The sequence below is a fragment of the Hemibagrus wyckioides genome, linkage group LG08 (assembly GCF_019097595.1).
Source record: "Hemibagrus wyckioides isolate EC202008001 linkage group LG08, SWU_Hwy_1.0, whole genome shotgun sequence".
Classification (NCBI taxonomy): Eukaryota; Metazoa; Chordata; class Actinopteri; order Siluriformes; family Bagridae; genus Hemibagrus; species Hemibagrus wyckioides.
The window spans coordinates 15306464-15325674 of record NC_080717.1 but is presented as its reverse complement, the minus strand read 5'-3'; the positions used below and the strand labels follow the sequence as shown (position 1 = coordinate 15325674).

General features: G+C 38.4%; 2 protein-coding genes across 8 annotated transcripts; both read left to right on the top strand.

Annotated features, from left to right (window-relative positions):
- Window positions 1–3065: 3065 nt before the first annotated feature.
- On the top strand, window positions 3066–10632 carry arr3b (arrestin 3b, retinal (X-arrestin)). 7 transcript variants are annotated; one of them, XM_058397325.1, is made up of 16 exons: window positions 3066–3330; window positions 3877–3908; window positions 5097–5127; window positions 5259–5319; window positions 5401–5445; window positions 5660–5856; window positions 5952–6011; window positions 6154–6230; window positions 6322–6457; window positions 6564–6648; window positions 6751–6823; window positions 8248–8385; window positions 8712–8819; window positions 8910–8959; window positions 9081–9093; window positions 9497–10630. In XM_058397325.1, exons 1-16 carry the CDS (start codon window positions 3259–3261, stop codon window positions 9564–9566), a joined length of 1248 nt encoding a protein of 415 aa, XP_058253308.1. In that variant the 5' UTR covers window positions 3066–3258; the 3' UTR covers window positions 9567–10630. The 7 variants fall into 7 exon arrangements, with proteins under 7 accessions (XP_058253308.1, XP_058253307.1, XP_058253309.1 ...); XM_058397324.1 differs by having other exon boundaries at window positions 5094–5127; window positions 9497–10629; XM_058397330.1 differs by lacking the exon at window positions 3066–3330 and adding an exon at window positions 3343–3410.
- Window positions 10633–11852: 1220 nt separating this feature from the next.
- On the top strand, window positions 11853–19206 carry nkrf (NFKB repressing factor). The gene is made up of 3 exons (XM_058397318.1): window positions 11853–12012; window positions 13133–13257; window positions 16259–19206. The coding sequence occupies exons 2-3, from the start codon at window positions 13149–13151 to the stop codon at window positions 18595–18597; spliced, it is 2448 nt and encodes an 815-aa protein (XP_058253301.1). The 5' UTR covers window positions 11853–12012; window positions 13133–13148; the 3' UTR covers window positions 18598–19206.
- Window positions 19207–19211: the final 5 nt, after the last annotated feature.

The following is a 19211-nucleotide window of genomic DNA, read 5'->3' as shown; positions in this document are numbered from 1 at the left end:
CCATATTTATTTAACTATGTGCAGTTTTAAATATTTTTTTACTCTCAAGTAGTTTGATGAAGGAGGGGAGGTCCGAGCCCTTATGAGATCCCGCCTCATTCCTTTCTGTGTCATCTTATTTTCGGTCTGAATCCGATTGTGGAAACAGACCACAAGCAGTTATATGAGGGTACAAGTTATTGGATACACAATCCACTGGTTCCACTAACTAGGATTTACCTTTCAGCACCCCCTGGTGTTGAGATGCAGTCATAAACAGTAAACACAGAGAAAAACATCCTGATGTGTCACAGTCACTCATGCTTTGTTTATTGAAGTGTGTCACCTGTTAATCTGGTGCTGCATATGCATGTCACCTGAGTCTTCTTTAGTAGCTAAAATTCAGAATTTCAGCTCAGGAATCAAGCCTTTTACATTTCTAGGTTTTAAGAATCAATCCTTTTGGCACTGAATCAAGTATTTTGCAAGTGGAAGGTTTATCAATGCTTTAATTCATATTTAACCCATCAGTGGTATTATACATATGAATATAAATATGAGTCAATTTCCTGGCTCAAATCTTTTTATACACATTTATATAACGTGCCTAATATTTGTTTATAATTGTTTATTTGCAAAATAAATTTGCACTGATGGGATCCAAGAAAATTTTTTTTTGTTTGTGGTTGGGGCAGGGCTGGGCGTTGATGTTTGAGAATCCCTGGTTAAGAGGACACACACAACACACAAGTTGAAAGGCTTATTGAAAATAATTGTAAATCTAGACATGGGTTCCCGAAATACAGCTGATTACAGGCTGTAATCAGGTTGATCTGGAGATATAGTGTAAGTATATGTCCAAGACATACAAACACACACACACACGCACACACACACACACAATAAACTGAAATAATACAAAGATAAAATGTGTTAAGACAATGATAAGATAAGATAAAATAAAATAAAATAAAATTTAAAAAAATAAATAAAATGACATAAAGTTGAAAAAAATTAAGTTTTCCTCATGGGGACCAGACAAATGTATCCACAAAGTCAAACCTGTCAGATATTTCTATCCTTTTATTCCAGCAAGATATGAATGCATTCACACAATCATGCACTCACACACGCCCACACACACACACACACACACCTGCCTCACTGTCGTGTCCACTCATGCCATCATTTCAGAGAATGCCCTTTCCACGAAATGGCTTCATCTTTCTCAGTAAGTGTATTTTTAAACCTTTTGCATATTGCTGAACGTGTTTGGTGTATAGCTGTGTATAGCATTCTGTGTATGCATGCAAATATTCAGTTCCACATGTGATTACTTGCATGGAATAGCAGTGATATTTCACACCGCTCGAACATGCAAATATCTAATACGAAAAACAGCTTTTCATGCTATATAGTGTCACATAAAACCATGTGCACCACAGGATTAATAACGTCCAATGTTTAGTTGGGTTAATGACATATTGAATAAAACAAAACCTACATGCGCATTTAGTAATGATGTGCATGTTATACAGTATGTTTGAGCTTTACTTATGGAGTCTCACAGGCCAGGCGGCTTATGGAGTATAAGCTATAGACTAAGTGGATTAAATATCATATCCTCCCCCTAAAGAGACTAGAAACAACAGTGTGATGTTTCCCTAAACATAGACACACACTCTCAAAATAGAACAGCTGGGACATTTGAATGAAAGCCAATATGTGAATGTGGTACAAAACGTGCTGCACACAGCTGAGTGTGTTTAAGCATTGGACAAAAAGAAACAAAAGGAGTATCAAGTCTAGTGTTCCAAAATAAATTATTAGTGCTGCCAAACAGGCAGATAATTATGTTTTAATCAATAAGTCAAACTTTGAAAAACAAACCATAGAAATAATTGAATGTTGATCTAGAAAGCTCTTAGAATTCTAAGGGAGAGGGGTGGTGAGGGGTAACAGTGGGATAATAACAGCAGTTAAGGAGAGTGGAGGTGGGAAAGCCTGGCCATGTGCACACCTTCAACTAACAGTCATGAGCCTGTGTTCAGGGGTTAATAATAATAATTTTTCAATAAGATGTGTTTAAAAGGACCATAAAACAAGATATGGCATGTGGTTATAGGAAAATGATCAATGACAGGATAGTGTAACACCCCCTACAAAATGGCATTATTGTTATTATTATTATTATTATTATTATTATTATTATTATTATTATTATTACCACCAATCAACTACAAGTTGATTGTCCTATAACAGCATGTTCTAAACTGTTTTATTCCTCTCACACCACAGCAACTTACCAACAATTACATTTTTATCTATCTATAAATGAAACACTATTAACATTTGGTTAGGTTTATCATGAAAATATTCAAGGAAATATGCTGCATCCATTTTATTTATCTGAAGCTGCAATAAATCAGAGAGATTTTCTAATCACTCAGTTGGCCATATGCCATCATGTGTGCTTGGACTTGATCCGTGTAGATAGCATTGACAAAGGATTCTGACACCGTACTACGATTTCCAAAGTACCTACAAGCCGCTTATCATACCACGGGTTCATATCAACTTTTTGAAAGCTTTATCTTAATCAAATTTAAAAGGCAATGTCACACTTACCATTATATACCAGATGGACAAGGGACTGTAAGCCGTCTGCAGGCCATCTGCTGAGATCATTTCCAAGGGAAAATCCAGAAATCAAGGCCATGAACCTCACCCACTCACCTCCTGTATTACATCAATACTTACAGTCACACGTTTATGGCTGGAAATAAAAATCCGCAACAGACAAGCTGGCATTTTGCTTAGCTGCATGTGATGCATGTGTGGGGGTGTTTTACTTACTGTCCACACAAATGGAGACAAATAGGATCTAAAGATATCTTTTTATAACAGCAACAGTGTGTTACAATCCACTGGTGTTTAAGGCTGGAGTGAAGGAGCAGGCATCCTACTGACTCATGATGGTATCGAAGCCAGAGAGGGGCGAGGTTATAGTTGGGAAGCTCTGCTAGGGAGTAGAAAACCATGTTAATTGGGACAAGAGCTTATTATCACATTCCATGCAATCCAACCAAACATACTCATTTATTTATCTCTTTATGTCTAAGATGATATTTATTGTTATGCATGAAGCTCAAAAAAGAAGCAGAGTAATAAAGAAACAGGATGGGTGTGAAAAATGAGACGATCCTGTAGACTGGTCTAGCTGAAGTGAAAGCAGGGAGGAGAGTATAATATATAAAGGCAGATAAGCAGAAGTGACTGATGCACTCTCAAAGCAACTGGACTGCAGGAGGATTACAGCAGGAGCAGAAGAGCAGACACCCAGCCAATAAGGTAAGAGTAGACTATGCATAGCAAGGGTGTCAGCGATCAGTGAGCAACAGTGTTCGGTGAGGATTTTGGATACAGGAAAGGTAGCCAAAGGTTTTGTGTATCAGATATCATGCTATGTATGAAATTAAGATGGAGCTTAGCATTGTGAGGATGATATTAAGCAGCAACTGCTGTAAGTAAACCTGTGCCTGGTGCATTAATCTTTCTTTTGTTTCTGTCAGTTATTCATTACTAATGCATTTAAACTCTCTTTTGGTATTCCCATCACGTATTGCACGTTCATGCATAGTTATATGTAGATATGGAAAAAATTAGAAATTATAGATCTGGCTGTTGTGGAATGTGAAAAGCACATTTGGATTAAGAAAGCATCTTGTGCTTTGGAGGCAGACATACTAGCAGCTGCAATCATACTGTGAAGCTCCTCAGAGTCGATGTTTTTCTCACATTTTTATAAATTTAAGCCATAACATTTGCTTGGATGCTGTTATACTGAATCACTGCTCTGTATCTGTAATGATTAAACTGTCACATTTTCCACTGTAGAAACTCAACAAGGCAAATTCAGCGATGTTCAAGTAAGTTCGAGTGAATATATACTGTACATAAATTAAGGTGCATAAATATTGGGACACTGAGAGGGAAAAACATTTCAGCTGTCTACCACAGTAAATTGAAAATCATTAACATGAACTGAAAGTACAGACTTTTGGTTTTATTTATTTGAAATCAGGTGAATGATATAGGAATGTCCCTTTAAAGAGACCAGAACTAACAAACAAAGAATCATATAATAAATTGCCATTTTTTGGTTGGTCAGGCATTGGTTTTTAAGACTTGTTTGCAAATCCTTTGTGGTCAATGCATGAGATCATAGAGATCACCAGACTGGGTTTCTTTTAATGGTGATGGTGTACCAGGCCTGCAACTCGTTCTTGAGGCGTTTTGCCTTCAGCAAGTCAAATATAAAAGTAAACCCTCTGTATTTACTCTGGTGAAGCTTTCTCTTGTTTGTTGACTTTGGCACAGTTACACCTACCATTTGATCGGCCAAGTGTTGTGAAGGTTTTTTTTTTTGGTCTGGCAAAGAATTCCTGTTATCCTTTCGGTGGTTATGAGCTCATCAGTGCATTTACACTTTTTAAGAATATGCCAAATAGTTGATTTAACCACACCTAATGTTTTTGCTATATATCTGATGCGTTTGGTTCGATATTAGCCTAATGGTGGCTCATTTCACTGGCAGAGACTGCAGGGGAAAACACATCTGAACACAGAACAACAGAGCAGCCAACTGTGCAATTACTTTTTGTCCTTGAAATATAAAAGATGCTGTAATTACTACACTGTTCATCCAGTTTGGTCTCACATTAAAGCAGGTCTTTAAGCTCACATATATCTTTACATTTCAAATCTAATATCATGCAGCAGACAGTAACTTTGCTAATGTCTAAATATTTATGGATTTAAGATATATTTATAACTTCTTAATGTTGATCTACTGTTATAATGAATAAAACTAAAAGTAAGAATGCAAAGCTTAATGCATGTGTCTAGCTTTTATTAAACATATAGGGTAACAACTGTGTACATTTACAATTATCTCAGTAGTACAGCTGAAAAACTACACTGATGCACATTTTACTACATTGTTTTTATATCATTTCCCTTTCAAAACTAGTGACACTATCAGTGTTTATAATTTTGAATGGGGAATTACAAAGTAATAATTTTTTTATAGCATATCCAATTCTTCTTTTTAGCAGTGTTTATAAGAAGAACAGTAGAAATGGCTCGGTAAGTCTCCCATATACAGTGGACAACTGCTGCCTCCACACATAGCATACATAATGTACATGGCTTGTCTTTTTTTAGATTTGAAACCTAGAATTTCTTGAGTGGCAGCCTAATGAATCCTTTCTTTACAGATTTGTCTTTACTTAGGGAAGAGAGACTTTGTGGACCATGTGGACCATGTTGATATTGTGGGTAAGGTCTTAAAGTATGTAACGATGCAATTTTCAAGAGAGATGAGAGAGATGTTTAAAAATGTGAATTTTCTATTTACAGATGGGGTGCTCAAGGTGGACGTTTCAGAACTTGATGGAAGAAAAGGTATCGAGAACACACAGCTAGTTTTGGGAACTAAGAGCATCATAAAGAGTTTTAAAACACAACATGAGCCTGGAGTATGAAGCACATCAGATGGGGTTGTTTGTAATGACACAGCTTTAACACTAAACACCATGCCTTAATTCAAATAGCAGAAGCACTAGAGCCTTTTTTAGACACTAAAGATTGTGAATAAATCATTTTTTCTTCGTTGTAGTTTTTGTGCAGCTGGCTTGTTTCTTCCACTATGGGAAGGAAGATTTGGATGTGATCAGTTTGTCCTTCAGGAAAGACATTTGGATTCAGCAAATTCAAATTTATCCTCCACCTGCTGAAGACAAACCAGTTATCACACCTTTGCAGGATGTCCTCATGAGGAAAGTAGGGGAGGGAGCGCACCCCTTTACTTTTAATGTAGGTTAATGTGCGCAGTGCTGAGTTCATTAAGAGACTTACACTGTGGTAACTGCCCTGAAATCATGCAATCTGTGCTTCTTGCTTTCTGAAAGATCCCAACAAACCTGCCATGCTCTGTATCTTTTCTCCCAGCGGCATGGGACAAAGGCAAGGTACTGCATCCTTTTTCTTCTTTACCTCTCCTATCCCCCAAGATGCACACACACACATACACACACACACTCACCTAGCATATACACATGAGAGCTTTTAATTTCTATCCTTACTGTTCACTTCTTTTCATAACTATTGCAGGCTTGTGGTGTTGACTTTAAAATAAAAGCCTACATTGCTAACGTGGCTGATGATCCAGATGAGAAAATTGACAAAAAGTGTGTATCAGCTTCCGGAATAACTAAAAATCATAGGCATTCATTTTTCACTCATGTCTGGGTTAATTATTCCGGCTCGTTTGCTTTATAGAGACACTTGTCAATTGATCATTCGCAAAATCCAGTTTGCACCAGACAAGTTGCTTCCTGGGCCCGAGGTGAATATCTACAAGCAATTCATGTTTTCAGGAAAGACGATTCACCTGGAGGCCTCCATACAAAGGGAGGTACAGAAATTATATGGTTAATATTACCAAACTTAATTCCACATGCCTTTGTCAGTTCAAAAATAAATAAATTTCGTACTCCAAATCTTTAATACTTGTTTTCCAGGTTTACTATCATGGTGATCCAATCCAGGTCAGAGTGAAAATAAACAACCAGACCAAAAAAGTGGTGAAAAAAATCAAAATTTCCAGTAAGATGGGATTCATTGAAATAATATCGAGAAAATAATTGTAAAACTATACTATTACATACTAATATGTTGCACTATTGTGGGTGTTTATATCTTATACAGTTGACCAGACAGTAGATGTTGTGCTCTACTCAACTGACCAATACACCAAAGTTGTCCTCTGTGAGGAATTTCGGTGAGTCCAAATGACTTTACATACATTATGTGGCCTATTATAGGAAAATCAGGCAGGTGACACATACAAAAAAAACAGTAGGAAGGCACCACAAATAACAAGATCATATCTTCAGTGTATGTCTTGGACAGCAATAGATCATGTCCATAGATTTTAGAGGGGCAGGACAGCATTAAAAGGAACATAGCCACAGATCAGACAGACTTACACAGACTTATCTGATGATGTAATCTACATTTTATTGAATTTATAGAGTAATAGGCAGTTGACAACATACAGTCATCCAGCATTCAGTCTTTTTCCTTTTTCCTTCCACGGTCCAAAGATATGCGCTGTAGTGTGTGAATGATTGTGTGTGTAATTGTCCCCTGCAATGGGTTGGCACCCCATCCTGAGTGTTTCCTGGGTCAGGTTCCTCACAACACTGTGTAGGATAAATGGTTCATAAAATGGAAGGGTTGACAAAATTCTAAGGGTTGCTTAAGGATAAAATAGGGATAGAATAGTTGCTTAACTTTAAACTTTATATATATTTTTTTCTTTTCTGTTTCTGTACTTCTGTAAAGCTGCTTTGAGACAATGTCCATTATTGAAAGTGCTATACAAATAAATTGAATTGAATTGCTGAGAACTAATTTCTAACCCAATTAATTTCAACTAGCTCAAACTCGTTAACCTGTCATTAACTGACCTGTCTGCTGCTCCTCCTCTACCAAAATGTTTGTTGAACAAGCATTGGGCAATGTGATTAGCGCTTGTTACAGTTCCCAATTTTTGTCATTAGGTGTAATAATAAGTCTATTGAGATAAATAGGACAGTGATTGCACTGCCAAATGAATGTGCATCATCTGGAAAGGCAAGAAAGTCTTTGGAATTGCTAATAGCAACATTATTTTATCTAATCTTATCTTAACCTGTATATGGAGGGGCTCATGGGTCAGGGTCATGCCAAAAATTATACCAGAGATTCTACAAGTCTCTACAACTGTGAATCCATACAACCAAATCCTTCAGTAAACCATTGTGGATATTTGTGTCACTGTTGTGTATTTCTATCATTTTGTGTTCTGTACTACTGTATGATGTGTAGGACCATGATCCTGGAGAAGCAACAGTGAAAACCTATATTGAATTTACTGGGATGAGAACCTGGACATCCTGACCACTCCCATCTAGAGAGCAATGTTTCATTTAAATTAAATGCATAAGTTAAAGCTGGTCAATGAAAATAACTTTGTATTGATTTGCAGTGACACTTCACTATAAGAAGACAAGTAGACAAAAGTGGCCACAAACCATTTGGACAAAATACATCCACAGCATAAGAGAGTCAGCTGTAACAAATCCATGTTTTCTTCTAATTTATCACCCCTCAATATGTGGAGAATTTGCATACTGTCTTTCAATCATCACTCTTTTTCAGGGACCAAGTAAATGGCCAAACCGCATTCGAGAAGGATTACATAGTCACACCTCTACTGGCCAATAACATAGAGAAATATGGTCTGGCATTGGACGGCAGGCTAAAAGACGAAGACACAAACCTTGCATCATCCACAATGTGAGTCGAGACCAATCTTAACACGGGCGCTTATTTTTCAGCACCTAAACATGATCTCACAAATACAACTACATCACAAGATATAGGAAAATCCACTTCCTAATACTAGTAACTAACAATACATGGTGTTTAGCACCAAATTAATCAGATGCCACTGATGCCTTTAAACTGACTCAAGCAATTTAGATTTGGGCTGGAAATAAACCGTGTGTGATGTTTACAATCTCTCATAACATTATTTATAATAACTTTGTCACATTATTCTCCCAGTTACTTTGTGTCCTATGAAATAACAATGTAATGATCAGACTGTTCTACTGTTGTAGTCTGCAAACTAGTACGAACAAAGAGGTACACGGAATTCAAGTGTCTTACAAAATCAAAGTCAGCCTCCTGGTGGTCGGTGGTGGTGTCTTGGGAAGCCTTATATCCAGGTTAACAATTTTCATTTTCATATTAATAAACAATACAAATGGACCAAATCTATAACAGGCATAATCTATCGTAAATGTTTCCATTTACAGTTATGTTACAGCCGAAATACCTCTGATCTTGATGTCACCAAAGCCAACAGGTGATGTTTACTTACATATTAGATAAAGATAAAGTGTATCATGCACAGAACCTTTTCATAGCTATATGTCTATTCATGAGTAATCTACTAATGACTATTTCTTTTTCTGCATGCATCTCAGTTGGAACAGATGTGTAAGTGGAAACTTTACATCTCAGCTGCAGTATTTATTATGATAGCTATTGTGATGTTTTCTTACAGTTGATATGACTTCAGTTTCTTTCACATAGAATAAATATTCACTTTAATACTGCAATACAATGTGTGCTGGTGAAACTCAGGTGGCTTTGGCTTTCAAAGAGCATTGCAGAACAAACACCACAGCTACTCTTTCTACTAGTTTGGATGATTCAATTTTTATAGAGCTTTTGGGGAAAACTCTATAAGCTTTTATAGAGCTTTTTGGTAGGCTAGTGTTGTACTGTTATTATTTTTTTGAGCTTAGAAGTGTTATTGTATTTGCTGAAATAAATTACCCAGTACCAAAATACAGTCCACACCATACTGTTGTATTTTCTTGTGTTTTCTCTTCTTCAGGGCTGCAGAAGCATCAGCTGAAGAACAAACAGGCAATATAAGCCTCAGTCCAGAGAGGCTTCATCACTGATCCTTGGGTCATGGTGATTGGATTACTTGAAGTATAATGTCATTCATTTTTATTCTTTGGTATTTTAGCCATTAACCTGTGAACTCTGTGTCAGTGTTGTTGTACATAATTGGTTCTGTATTAAGTGAGTTAAAATAAATACAAGTAAGAAGTATTACTTCCCCACTAAATGACTTACCACTAAATTGTCTAATTTAAGAATGAATGAATGAATGAATGAATGAATGAATGAATGAATGAATGAATTAATTAATTAATATTATATACACTGGATGTGGAAAATATTTTAGGGGGAAAAATGGTACTTTATGACAAATCTTTTACCATATATTCATAGACTTGTTCCTTTCTTGAACATCTGCTTCAGCAGTAAATGAATATATACAGCAGTTTATTGAAAATGGCAGCATCAGTGACAGTCAAAATGTGACAGTTTTTACATCTTTGTTGAAATTCCACATACCAAAAGATGTATAAATGTTAAAAACAGCAAAATCACAGCAGTGATGATACTCAGTACAAGAGCATTTGCTATATATTATATTATGGTGCAGCACAGTTGAATTCTCAAATCCGAATTTGAGAGGCTGTAAAATTATTATCGTATAAAAAGCATAGCTCAGACAGTAGTACTTGCTGTAACATGAATTTATAGTTTATAGTGATGCACTTATTCTAATATATTATTGTTTTTATAGAAACAGTTTATTCAATATGGCAGATGTTAAAACCGAGGGACAGAGACAGTGATGATAGTGAGGAAACTACTGTTTATTGTTGCTATAGTGATAGTGATAAAAGGTACTGACTTGTTTACAAACAACATTTAATCTGTGATGTGTCATTCATTAATAAATTAAATATTGTAATCTTTAGTGAATCAGTGTATTATAAGAGGAATACCACACTTTAAACTGTGTTATATAAAAAATAATCCACTTTAAGGTGGTAACTGCGTTCTGTTCAGCATTGTACCATATCACACCATCCCAGCGTGGATTGTTACAGATTGTATAACCGCACAGTCTGTCATGTTATATCCTCTGAGCAGACATTGTAAAGTCTTTCCTCACTCTCCCTTTTTTCATAGTAATAAATTATAGTAGAGGTACATTTTCCAGGTTTCCGTTGAAAGGGTTTTTTAATGTGTTTAAAATCTATTCATTGGTTTGCAATGCTTTTACAGCAGAAGCACATACACTATATTGCCAAAAGTTTTGGGACACCCCTCCAAATCATTGACTTCAGGTGTTGTTTTTCAGGGCTTGGGCTTGGCCCCTTAATTCCAGTGAAAGGAACTCTTAATGCTTCAGCATACCAAGGCATTTTGGACAATTTCATGCTCCCAACTTTGTGGGAACAGTTTGGGGATGACCCCTTCCTGTTCCAACATGACTGCACACCAGGGCACAAAGCAAGTTCCATAAAGACATGGATGAGTGAGTTTGCTGTGGAGGAAGTTGACTGGCCTGCACAGAGTCCTGACCTCAACCCAACAGAGCACCTTTGGGATAAATTAGAGCATAGACTGCGAGCCAGGCCAAAACTGTGATGTCTGCCTTTACATGCACATGAATGTAATCTGGACTTGGCCCGCCCTTTGCAGCTATAACAGCTTCAGCTTATATGTGAACGCTTTCCACAAGGTTTAGGAGTGTGTTTATGGGAATTTTTCGACCATTCCACTAGAAGCTCATTTGTGAGGTCAGACACTGATGTTGGATGAGAAGGTCTGGCTCGAGTCTCCGTTCTAATACATTCCAAAGGTGTTTTACCAGGTTGAGGTCAGGACTCCTGAGGAAGTGTGAGGAAGTTCCTCCACACCAAGCCCTGAAAACAACACCTGAATTCAATCATTTGGAGGGGTGTCCCAAAACTTTTGCCAATATCGTGTATCTAAAGAGTCACATAAAATACTCATTTTTAAGCCAATATATAAAAGTTTACTGTTTGTCAGGTAAATATTTCAAAATATAGTGGACTACCTGTCTAATGTAAAGTGAAAATTTAATCAAGATAAATAGATGTAAATAACATAATTAATTATTTAATATTTGCAAAAAACACACTTTTTACTAGGGGCTGCTTCAAAACCGTGGCCTAGATGAAGAATTGTTAGATGATATGTGAAGATAGGTGTCAATTGCAGCCTTTCTTTCAAAGGGCTTTCGAATATTATTTAAATATGAATTATTTTTTAATAAGCGGAATGATTTCACACAGACATGCGGGTGAAAGTGTAAAATGTCAGCACCTGTAACATTAATAGTGCTGCTATTAAACCGAGTAAGTGTGGAACGGCTGTACTTTAGCCCTGTGCTGCTAAGGATTAGCATTAGCTCGGTGTCTCAGTGCGACTTTTAGAGCGTACCGGAGACGCGGTGCGGCTGCAGAGCGCCTTCCTCCTCAGCGCCACATAAACATACGGAAATTCACCAACATCAAGGTAACGCGGTTAGCTGTACTTCATTAATGGCGTTATTAATATATACAGACTCAATATAACTGCATTTAATGCCACATATTAACGTAAATATATATGAATTGTTATATTATAGATGCTTTGACTGCGTCACCCCATTGAACAAGATTGGCTAAATAGCTTAGCATAACTACCCGGCTTTACGACGTGCCGAGTTGTTAAAAATATATATATATATATATTATTTTTATTCAAGCTTGCTATCTAGCCGGACCCAAGTGTAAAAGCTGCCTTCGATATTAACCGTGAATCTGCATGAAAGGAATGAACTGAGCTCTTGGTGTTAGCTAGCATGCTAATTCACCTGAATTAGCCTGCAGATGTGTTTGTTAGCTCGGGGTCTTTTCGATATCTAAGCCGTAAACGTGTCCCATGTGTGAGGTGAAATTTTCTGATTTGATAACAGAATCTAGCCTCCTTTTTCTGCAGAGCTGTATTGCTACTGAACTAGGACTGGAATTAGGGGTTGCGTGGAGAGATGTCGCTGTAAACCCTGGTGGTTTTGTGTAGCTAGCTGATGGAGATGTAAAGCTAACGCCACCATAAAGCTACATAGTGTGAGGTTTCAGACAAGGGCCATATTTCAGTTTCCCACAATGCTTTACTCAGCACAACCGGAAACTGACCTGGCAGAGCCGTCTCGCGCCCGCGTCATGTCGGCGGCGGATCCTTGTAGAGATTTAACACGATGAATATGGACTTTCACATCGACGACTATAGACAGATTTTCGAAAGTGATGAGCAGTGGCTGACCAGAAGGCAGTTTATAATCAAACACATTGCAAACTATGACACGAGTGACAGAGATCTGTTGCTAGCTCTGTCCATGGTGTGGGTCAACCACGTGTTCATGGGATGCAGGTGGGTTTGTGGGATGCGTTACAGTTTGCATGTCTTCAGTAGGACACGACACGAATCAAACCATCCACATGGATTAGAATAAAATCCACACAAATATATATCACCACAAGGTCACCATGCAGACAGTAGTCAGTACTTTTAATGATGAAGCTATAGCTTTGTAGGACATTGCCCAGAGTTGTCCAGTTGAAATGAATTTATATTTTTTTGCTCTGTCTGGCAGCTATGGCCCACAACTGATGCAGAGAGTGCTTGAGATGGCAGAGGGGATTCATGTTGGCGAAATGCCCTCGTATGAACTAGTCTCAAGTGCTGAAGCAAAAAAGAGGCCCAATTCATCTGATGGAAGTAAGTCGAAAAGGGCTTCCTGTTGCCGAATTTGCACTCTATTCACACACTTAAGAAACTATTAATAAGGGTCATTGTTAAAAACGCTAATCCATTTGTCATTCTCTTTATTCATGATGTGGACTGTTTAATATATAGTCATGATTAGCAGTTAAACAACCATTATTGGATTTATTTTTGTATACAGTGCACATCTCCCAGCTACAATCTGCAGTGACCATTCAATTAGAATATTATCAAGGATCGTCCTGACCAGCGGCTCGTCTGTGAATCAGCTGTATTTTCAGTGGCAGTTTATATTAAATTTTGCAAATTGACAAGAAATGTTCTGTTTCTTTGCTCACCTTTATAAATATTTTGCAGTTGTGGTCTGGTCACTGTCCTACTTAGCTCTGTAGACTTATTACGCTTAGTGATCAAAAATGGGAACTGCTATAAGCACTAATAGAGCCCCATTAGATTATGAATCTTGTTGCCTCATGCTCAGAGGAGGAGCATCGGACAGGACAGCTTCACATATGGCATTAACGTGCCCTTGGTGATTGGATTGTAAGCAGTCAATGCAAAATACTGGATTTAACAGGGTCAAATGTGGCAAGGAAAAACTCCCTGAGATGTTATGAGAAAGAAACCGTGAGAGGAAACCCATCCATTAAAATGGGGTATAATGACTCGAAGCAAATTTAGAGCTTACTGATGAAGCATATTATTAAAAATAACATTAAAAAAACAAATATGGCTCTAAGAATATAATTTTATTTCATGCATTTTATTGGAGGGAGAGAATTTGCCTTGTATACAGAACTACTCCAGTGTATACTTATATAGCGAAGGCTGCTGCAGTAGACCATCAGTAATTTGTTGATCACAATGATGAGCACCGCTTCTAGCATTTATGAACATGAGCTGAATAGTAAACAGATTTCTGTGCTGCTTTTGAAGATGGCTTCAATTATTTCTTTTTTGTTATTTTTATTAACCAGTGCTGTGTCTGATTAAACACCCAGTTTGATCTTAAACCCAATGAACCCAATGAGTAAAGTATTATGATCGAAAACAGGTTCAGAAGCTTACGATAAACCTGACAACAGAGCAGCATAGGATTTTTTATTTTTAAATAAATGCAAGGTAATTTTTAATAATCATGAAGTACTTTGCTGGCTGCGGTTTCTGATTTAAAAAAAAAAAAAAAAACAGACTGTACGATATTGCTGATGAACTAGTTGGTTGCTAGCCAAGGACTCAAGTATTTTAACCACTGAGGCAGCTCTGAAACAGGACAGTAGTTTTCTAAATTTGCGACATTCCCTAAAACGGAACCCCAGCAGATTTCCCATCTTATAAAGGATCAGCAGTTATTTTGGAAATGTTTGAAAAAGAAAGGATCAGTGGTCCTGATAACTTATCTATGAAGATAATACTTATCTATTAAAGATCAAAGTTTAAACTACCCTCCTCATCTCTTTTACAATGCTCAATTATTATATTCTGATTTGTTACAGAAGTGACCCTAATTTGGAAAAATATCATGCTCTTGTTATGAGTTTGTGTGTTCAAAAAGCTACGATGCTATAGCCATTTTTGGCCAGAAGTCCAAGCAAGCAAAATTGGCTGAGCTCTGTCTCTCTCTCTCTCTCTCTCACTCACTCTCACACACTCTCTCTCTCTGTCAGTGTCTGATGGTCTCTCCTGTCACTAGCCAATCCCAGACAGTTTATGTCTTCTACACGTATCTTAGTAGAAGCATGTACTCTCACCATCGTTACCAGTTGGTAAAAAAAAAGTTAAAACTGGACAATTTATTGATTAATTTTTGTCTGTAATTTTCATTCACACTGAGCTGTTTAGGAAGATGGCTTAATGAGGTGGTAGAGGACAGTGACTCAATGACTTTTCAAAACTTTATTAGGGTTATTTAAATTGTTAGCGACCACATTGGCTTTGCAACCAGCTTTGCAATTTATCACATTGTAAACAAGTGCTAATACCCAGTTTGCTGCCAAATCCACTTTCTATTATTTTTGTCCAGGCCTAGTTTCCTTCCATGAACATGTTTAGACAGTTTATACTCTATATGGCACTTTCTGAATTGAATCCCCCTTTGCTGTTATAAAAACCTCCACTTTCCACTAGATGTTTGAGGATTGCTGTAGGGGTTTGCCCAGGCAGTGATGTCACAAGAGGAAGTCCAGGGAGCAGTTTGCATTTCATTTCTTCCAAGTCAGGGCTGTTTACAGGCCACTCAGGTTCTTCCACTCCAGCCTTGGCACATCATGTCTATAAGACTGTTTGTGGACAGATGAATTATATATAATTGTGCGTTTTCAGCATAGTGGTAACAGTTTGGGGAAGGCATGCACATGGGTGTGATGGTCCAGTGTCCACAAACCTTTGGCCATTTAATCTATGAGAGCCAAGGGTTGTCCTGGCCCTTCACAATATTATTAATAATGGAGCAAACTTAATCTCTTACATTAAAAAGAGAGCTTTAAAATAAGTCGGTGCATTATTAAAAAATATTAATTTATTTATAATTGTGCAAGAAAAAACCCAGACTCTCAGAATTCTTAGAAATTTGTTTGCTAATAATCCAAGGCTTTAACTTGGGTATTTACAATCTCTAATTGATGCTACACACTATGGTCAGTAGTTTCATTGGGGAAAATGCCTACATGCGTAAATTTGCATGGCTTGTTTGTTCAAATAAATGCTTAACTTACTTGGGTTAATTGGGTTTGGAGTTTGATTACATGGCTGAATTTAAAATCTATGTATAAATGTAATGAAAGTTGTATTTGATACTGTTTCATCTGAACTTTTTGATCATGTTTATTTGCACATGTTCTGTTTGTTGTCTGTAGTAACTTGGTGAGCTGACAAAGAATAAGAAATACTTGCATGTGGCAAAAGATGCTTTGAATCTCATCAGTGCTGGTTTGATAAGACACAGTAAGTTTATATGTTAAGGATAAGAACTGAAATAATTTCTGTTTTGTTTCAGGTGACGAACCCATGAGGAAGATGCCTGTGTCCAAATTTGGCCCGAGACCACGATTCGAGCCAGTTCACTTTGTCAGTGGTAGCAGCAGCAGCACCAGTGGATTAGGGCGTGCTGATGAAAAAGAAAATGAGAAAGAACGTAGGAGCGGGGAGGGGAATAGCCTAAGGCAAAGGGAGCCAGACCAGCCACACAGTAGTAGCCATGGTTATGGCCCTCCTCCCTCCTCCTCATCATATGGTTTTGACTCTTGGGCTGAGCGCAGAAGTAAGGACATGTCATTTGGCAACAAGAGCGGTTTTGGTTACGGTGGCAGAGGGCCCACCTCAAACTTCATGGGAAAAATGCAGCAGGAATACACAGCAAGATATGAGGCACACAGTGCAAGACAGGCAAACTCGCCTCCTCAGTCAAGCCGATTTGATAGCTATGGAGGGGGACGGTCTGGACGCTGGGATTCTGGAAGGCATGGCTTAGGCTTTGGCCATAAAGATAGACCATCATCTAGCAAAGGTTTGACTAGATCTTATGACAGCCCAAGCAGAGCCAGTCCTGGCCTGCTCCCTACACCAAATATGCCAACCCCAGTTCCTCCAGCTACCCTGGATGAGAAGCAAAGGTTAGTTACCAGGGTGGTATCTGCAGTAGCCGTCACACTCCGAGACCCTGCATTCGTGGGTGGACCCGATGGTCCAAATTACAATTTCATTCTCAGTCGAAGCATTCAGGCTTGTAAAACTAACCCTGAGTACATTTATGTCAATTTAAAAGATATTCCTCCATCTGACCTTCCTAAGAACAAGAAAGTACCACCTGAGGGCTATGCATGTGAGCTGAGATGTTCAGGTGTGTACCTGGCGACAGGCTACTCTGGCAGCAAGAATGGTGCAAGGGACCGAGCATCAGAGCAGGCTGTGAAACTTTTCATGAAACCAGTGGAGGTCCGTGTAGTGCAGCGCCTTTATAAGCGCAATTATGTCAATGATTTGGTAGTGTGTCAGTTAAACACACCCACCCCAGCCTTAGTTCCACCTCTACGCAACCCAGAGGACAGCCCACCACCCAGTACCAAGGGTCAGTATGTGCCTGATAAAAGCAAACACTGGACAGAGTTTGTCATAATGGAAAATGCCCATGATGCCATTTGCATCCTCAACAATTCTGCTGCCTATAACCGTATGAAAATTGACTATTCTTTTGATCCAGTACCTAATAGCAGTTCATGGGTGTGTAGTGTTTACTTGCAAGGTGAACTTTTAGCTCAAGCCAGAGGGACAAAGAAGAGCTCTAAACATGCTGCAGCTGAGGAGGCTGTAAAAAAGCTACGAATGAACCAGGCAGTTCGCCAACAGCAGGAACAACAGGATCAATACCAACAGCAGCAGCAGTTTTCTCAAGGAAACCCTAATCCTGATCAGCCTGTTGCTGGTTTTGGCCAATTTGGTCCACGCAAGAAACAGCTCAGTGAACTGGTTATTCTAGAAAACTCTGATAATGCCATTTGCATCATTAACGATACTGCACAGTTCAACAAGGTGGCTGCAGACTACAAATTTACAGTGCTACCAGACCATCGCTGGAGGTGCGAGGTATACATTGAGGGTCAGTTTGTGGCTGAAGGCATTGGTCCCAAAAAGACTGTTAAACATATTGCAGCTGAGGAGGCCATTGCCACACTGAAGCGAACACAAGCAGTAGTAAAGTCAAACCTTAGGAAGGAGGGCAATGTAGACGCCATTTCCCGAAATCAAATCATGGCTCGTTCTGGGGAAGAAGCCACACGGCAGGAAATAAAGGAGGACAATATTGGTAACCAGTTGCTCCGCAAGATGGGCTGGACAGGTGGTGGGTTGGGACGAGAAGGAGAAGGCATAGCTGAACCAATCATGGTTAAGGAACAGTTTACTAGGGAGGGACTCGGTATGGACATGGAAAAACATGGTCATCTGACAAAGCGTGATATAGAGGATATCATACGCAATTATGCTTGTTCAGAGCGCCAGGATGACCTGCGATTCTCCACTGAGCTCAATAATGAGGAACGGAAGCAGATTCACCAGGTCTCCCAAAAATATGGGCTACGGAGCAAATCTTATGGCCAGGGAAGACACCGCTTCCTTGTGGTTAGCCGGAGAGTGCAAAAGGATCAGCTGATTGGTCAACTGCTGCAAGAGGGACAGGTGGGACGATACGAGCTGGTAAAACCTCAGGCCTCTGAACTGGACCCTAATGACCCTTACCCTAATGACCCTTACCCAAATGACCCCTACTCTAATGAACCTTACCAAAATGACCCCTACCCTAATGAGTCCTACCCTAATGAACCCTACCAGGGACTGTGACCTGAGTTGAGCATATGTACTTATGTTTATTGGTTTCAAAGACAGATTAAAATGTATTTTTCAATAAGCGTGTCCACTAACATCAGTCGCTTCTGTCTTCCTGACAGAACAATCATTTTCTATTTATGGCACTCTCCTCTCCCCCTCCTCATGGCCATAGATTTTGAGGATTCTAACTAATTTGAGCAAGGCACTATGTTGTACACAAGCTACGTACTAAGATTAGTCATATCTTGTATACTGTCATTTTTATGGACATTAATGTTGGTAGTGAATTCTATGGCAGCATGTGCTATCAAACATTCCATTTTCATAAGATTTTCATGGCCAGCACATCCTGCTCATGTGCTGGACCATTTAAAATCCTAAAAAATGTAAACAAACTAACAGCTCATGAAAAAAAAGTTACTGTTTTACATTTGTCACATTACAGTCAGGTAACTATTGTTAGTGGTATCGTAAAGACCTAATGTATCATTAAAATCTAGTTATCTAAGCCACTTTCCCTAGACAAATGCCTGAGCAGCAGTTGTGCTTTGCTCACAATTTTTTTTTGTGAGATCTATCGTGTCTGCTTGTTGTATATTAAAGGACTTAATCTGGTCAATATCTCA

Excerpts from the sequence above, each read along its gene's own strand:
- arr3b (XM_058397324.1), top strand. The coding sequence starts at position 3,259 with ATGCACTCTCAAAGCAACTGGACTGCAGGAGGATTACAGCAGGAGCAG. Across the intron at positions 6,231-6,321 it reads GATGAGAAAATTGACAAAAA|AGACACTTGTCAATTGATCA; the intron begins GTGTGTATCAGC and ends TTTGCTTTATAG. Across the intron at positions 6,458-6,563 it reads AGGCCTCCATACAAAGGGAG|GTTTACTATCATGGTGATCC; the intron begins GTACAGAAATTA and ends CTTGTTTTCCAG.
- nkrf (XM_058397318.1), top strand. The coding sequence starts at position 13,149 with ATGCAGAGAGTGCTTGAGATGGCAGAGGGGATTCATGTTGGCGAAATG. Across the intron at positions 13,258-16,258 it reads GCCCAATTCATCTGATGGAA|GTGACGAACCCATGAGGAAG; the intron begins GTAAGTCGAAAA and ends GTTTTGTTTCAG.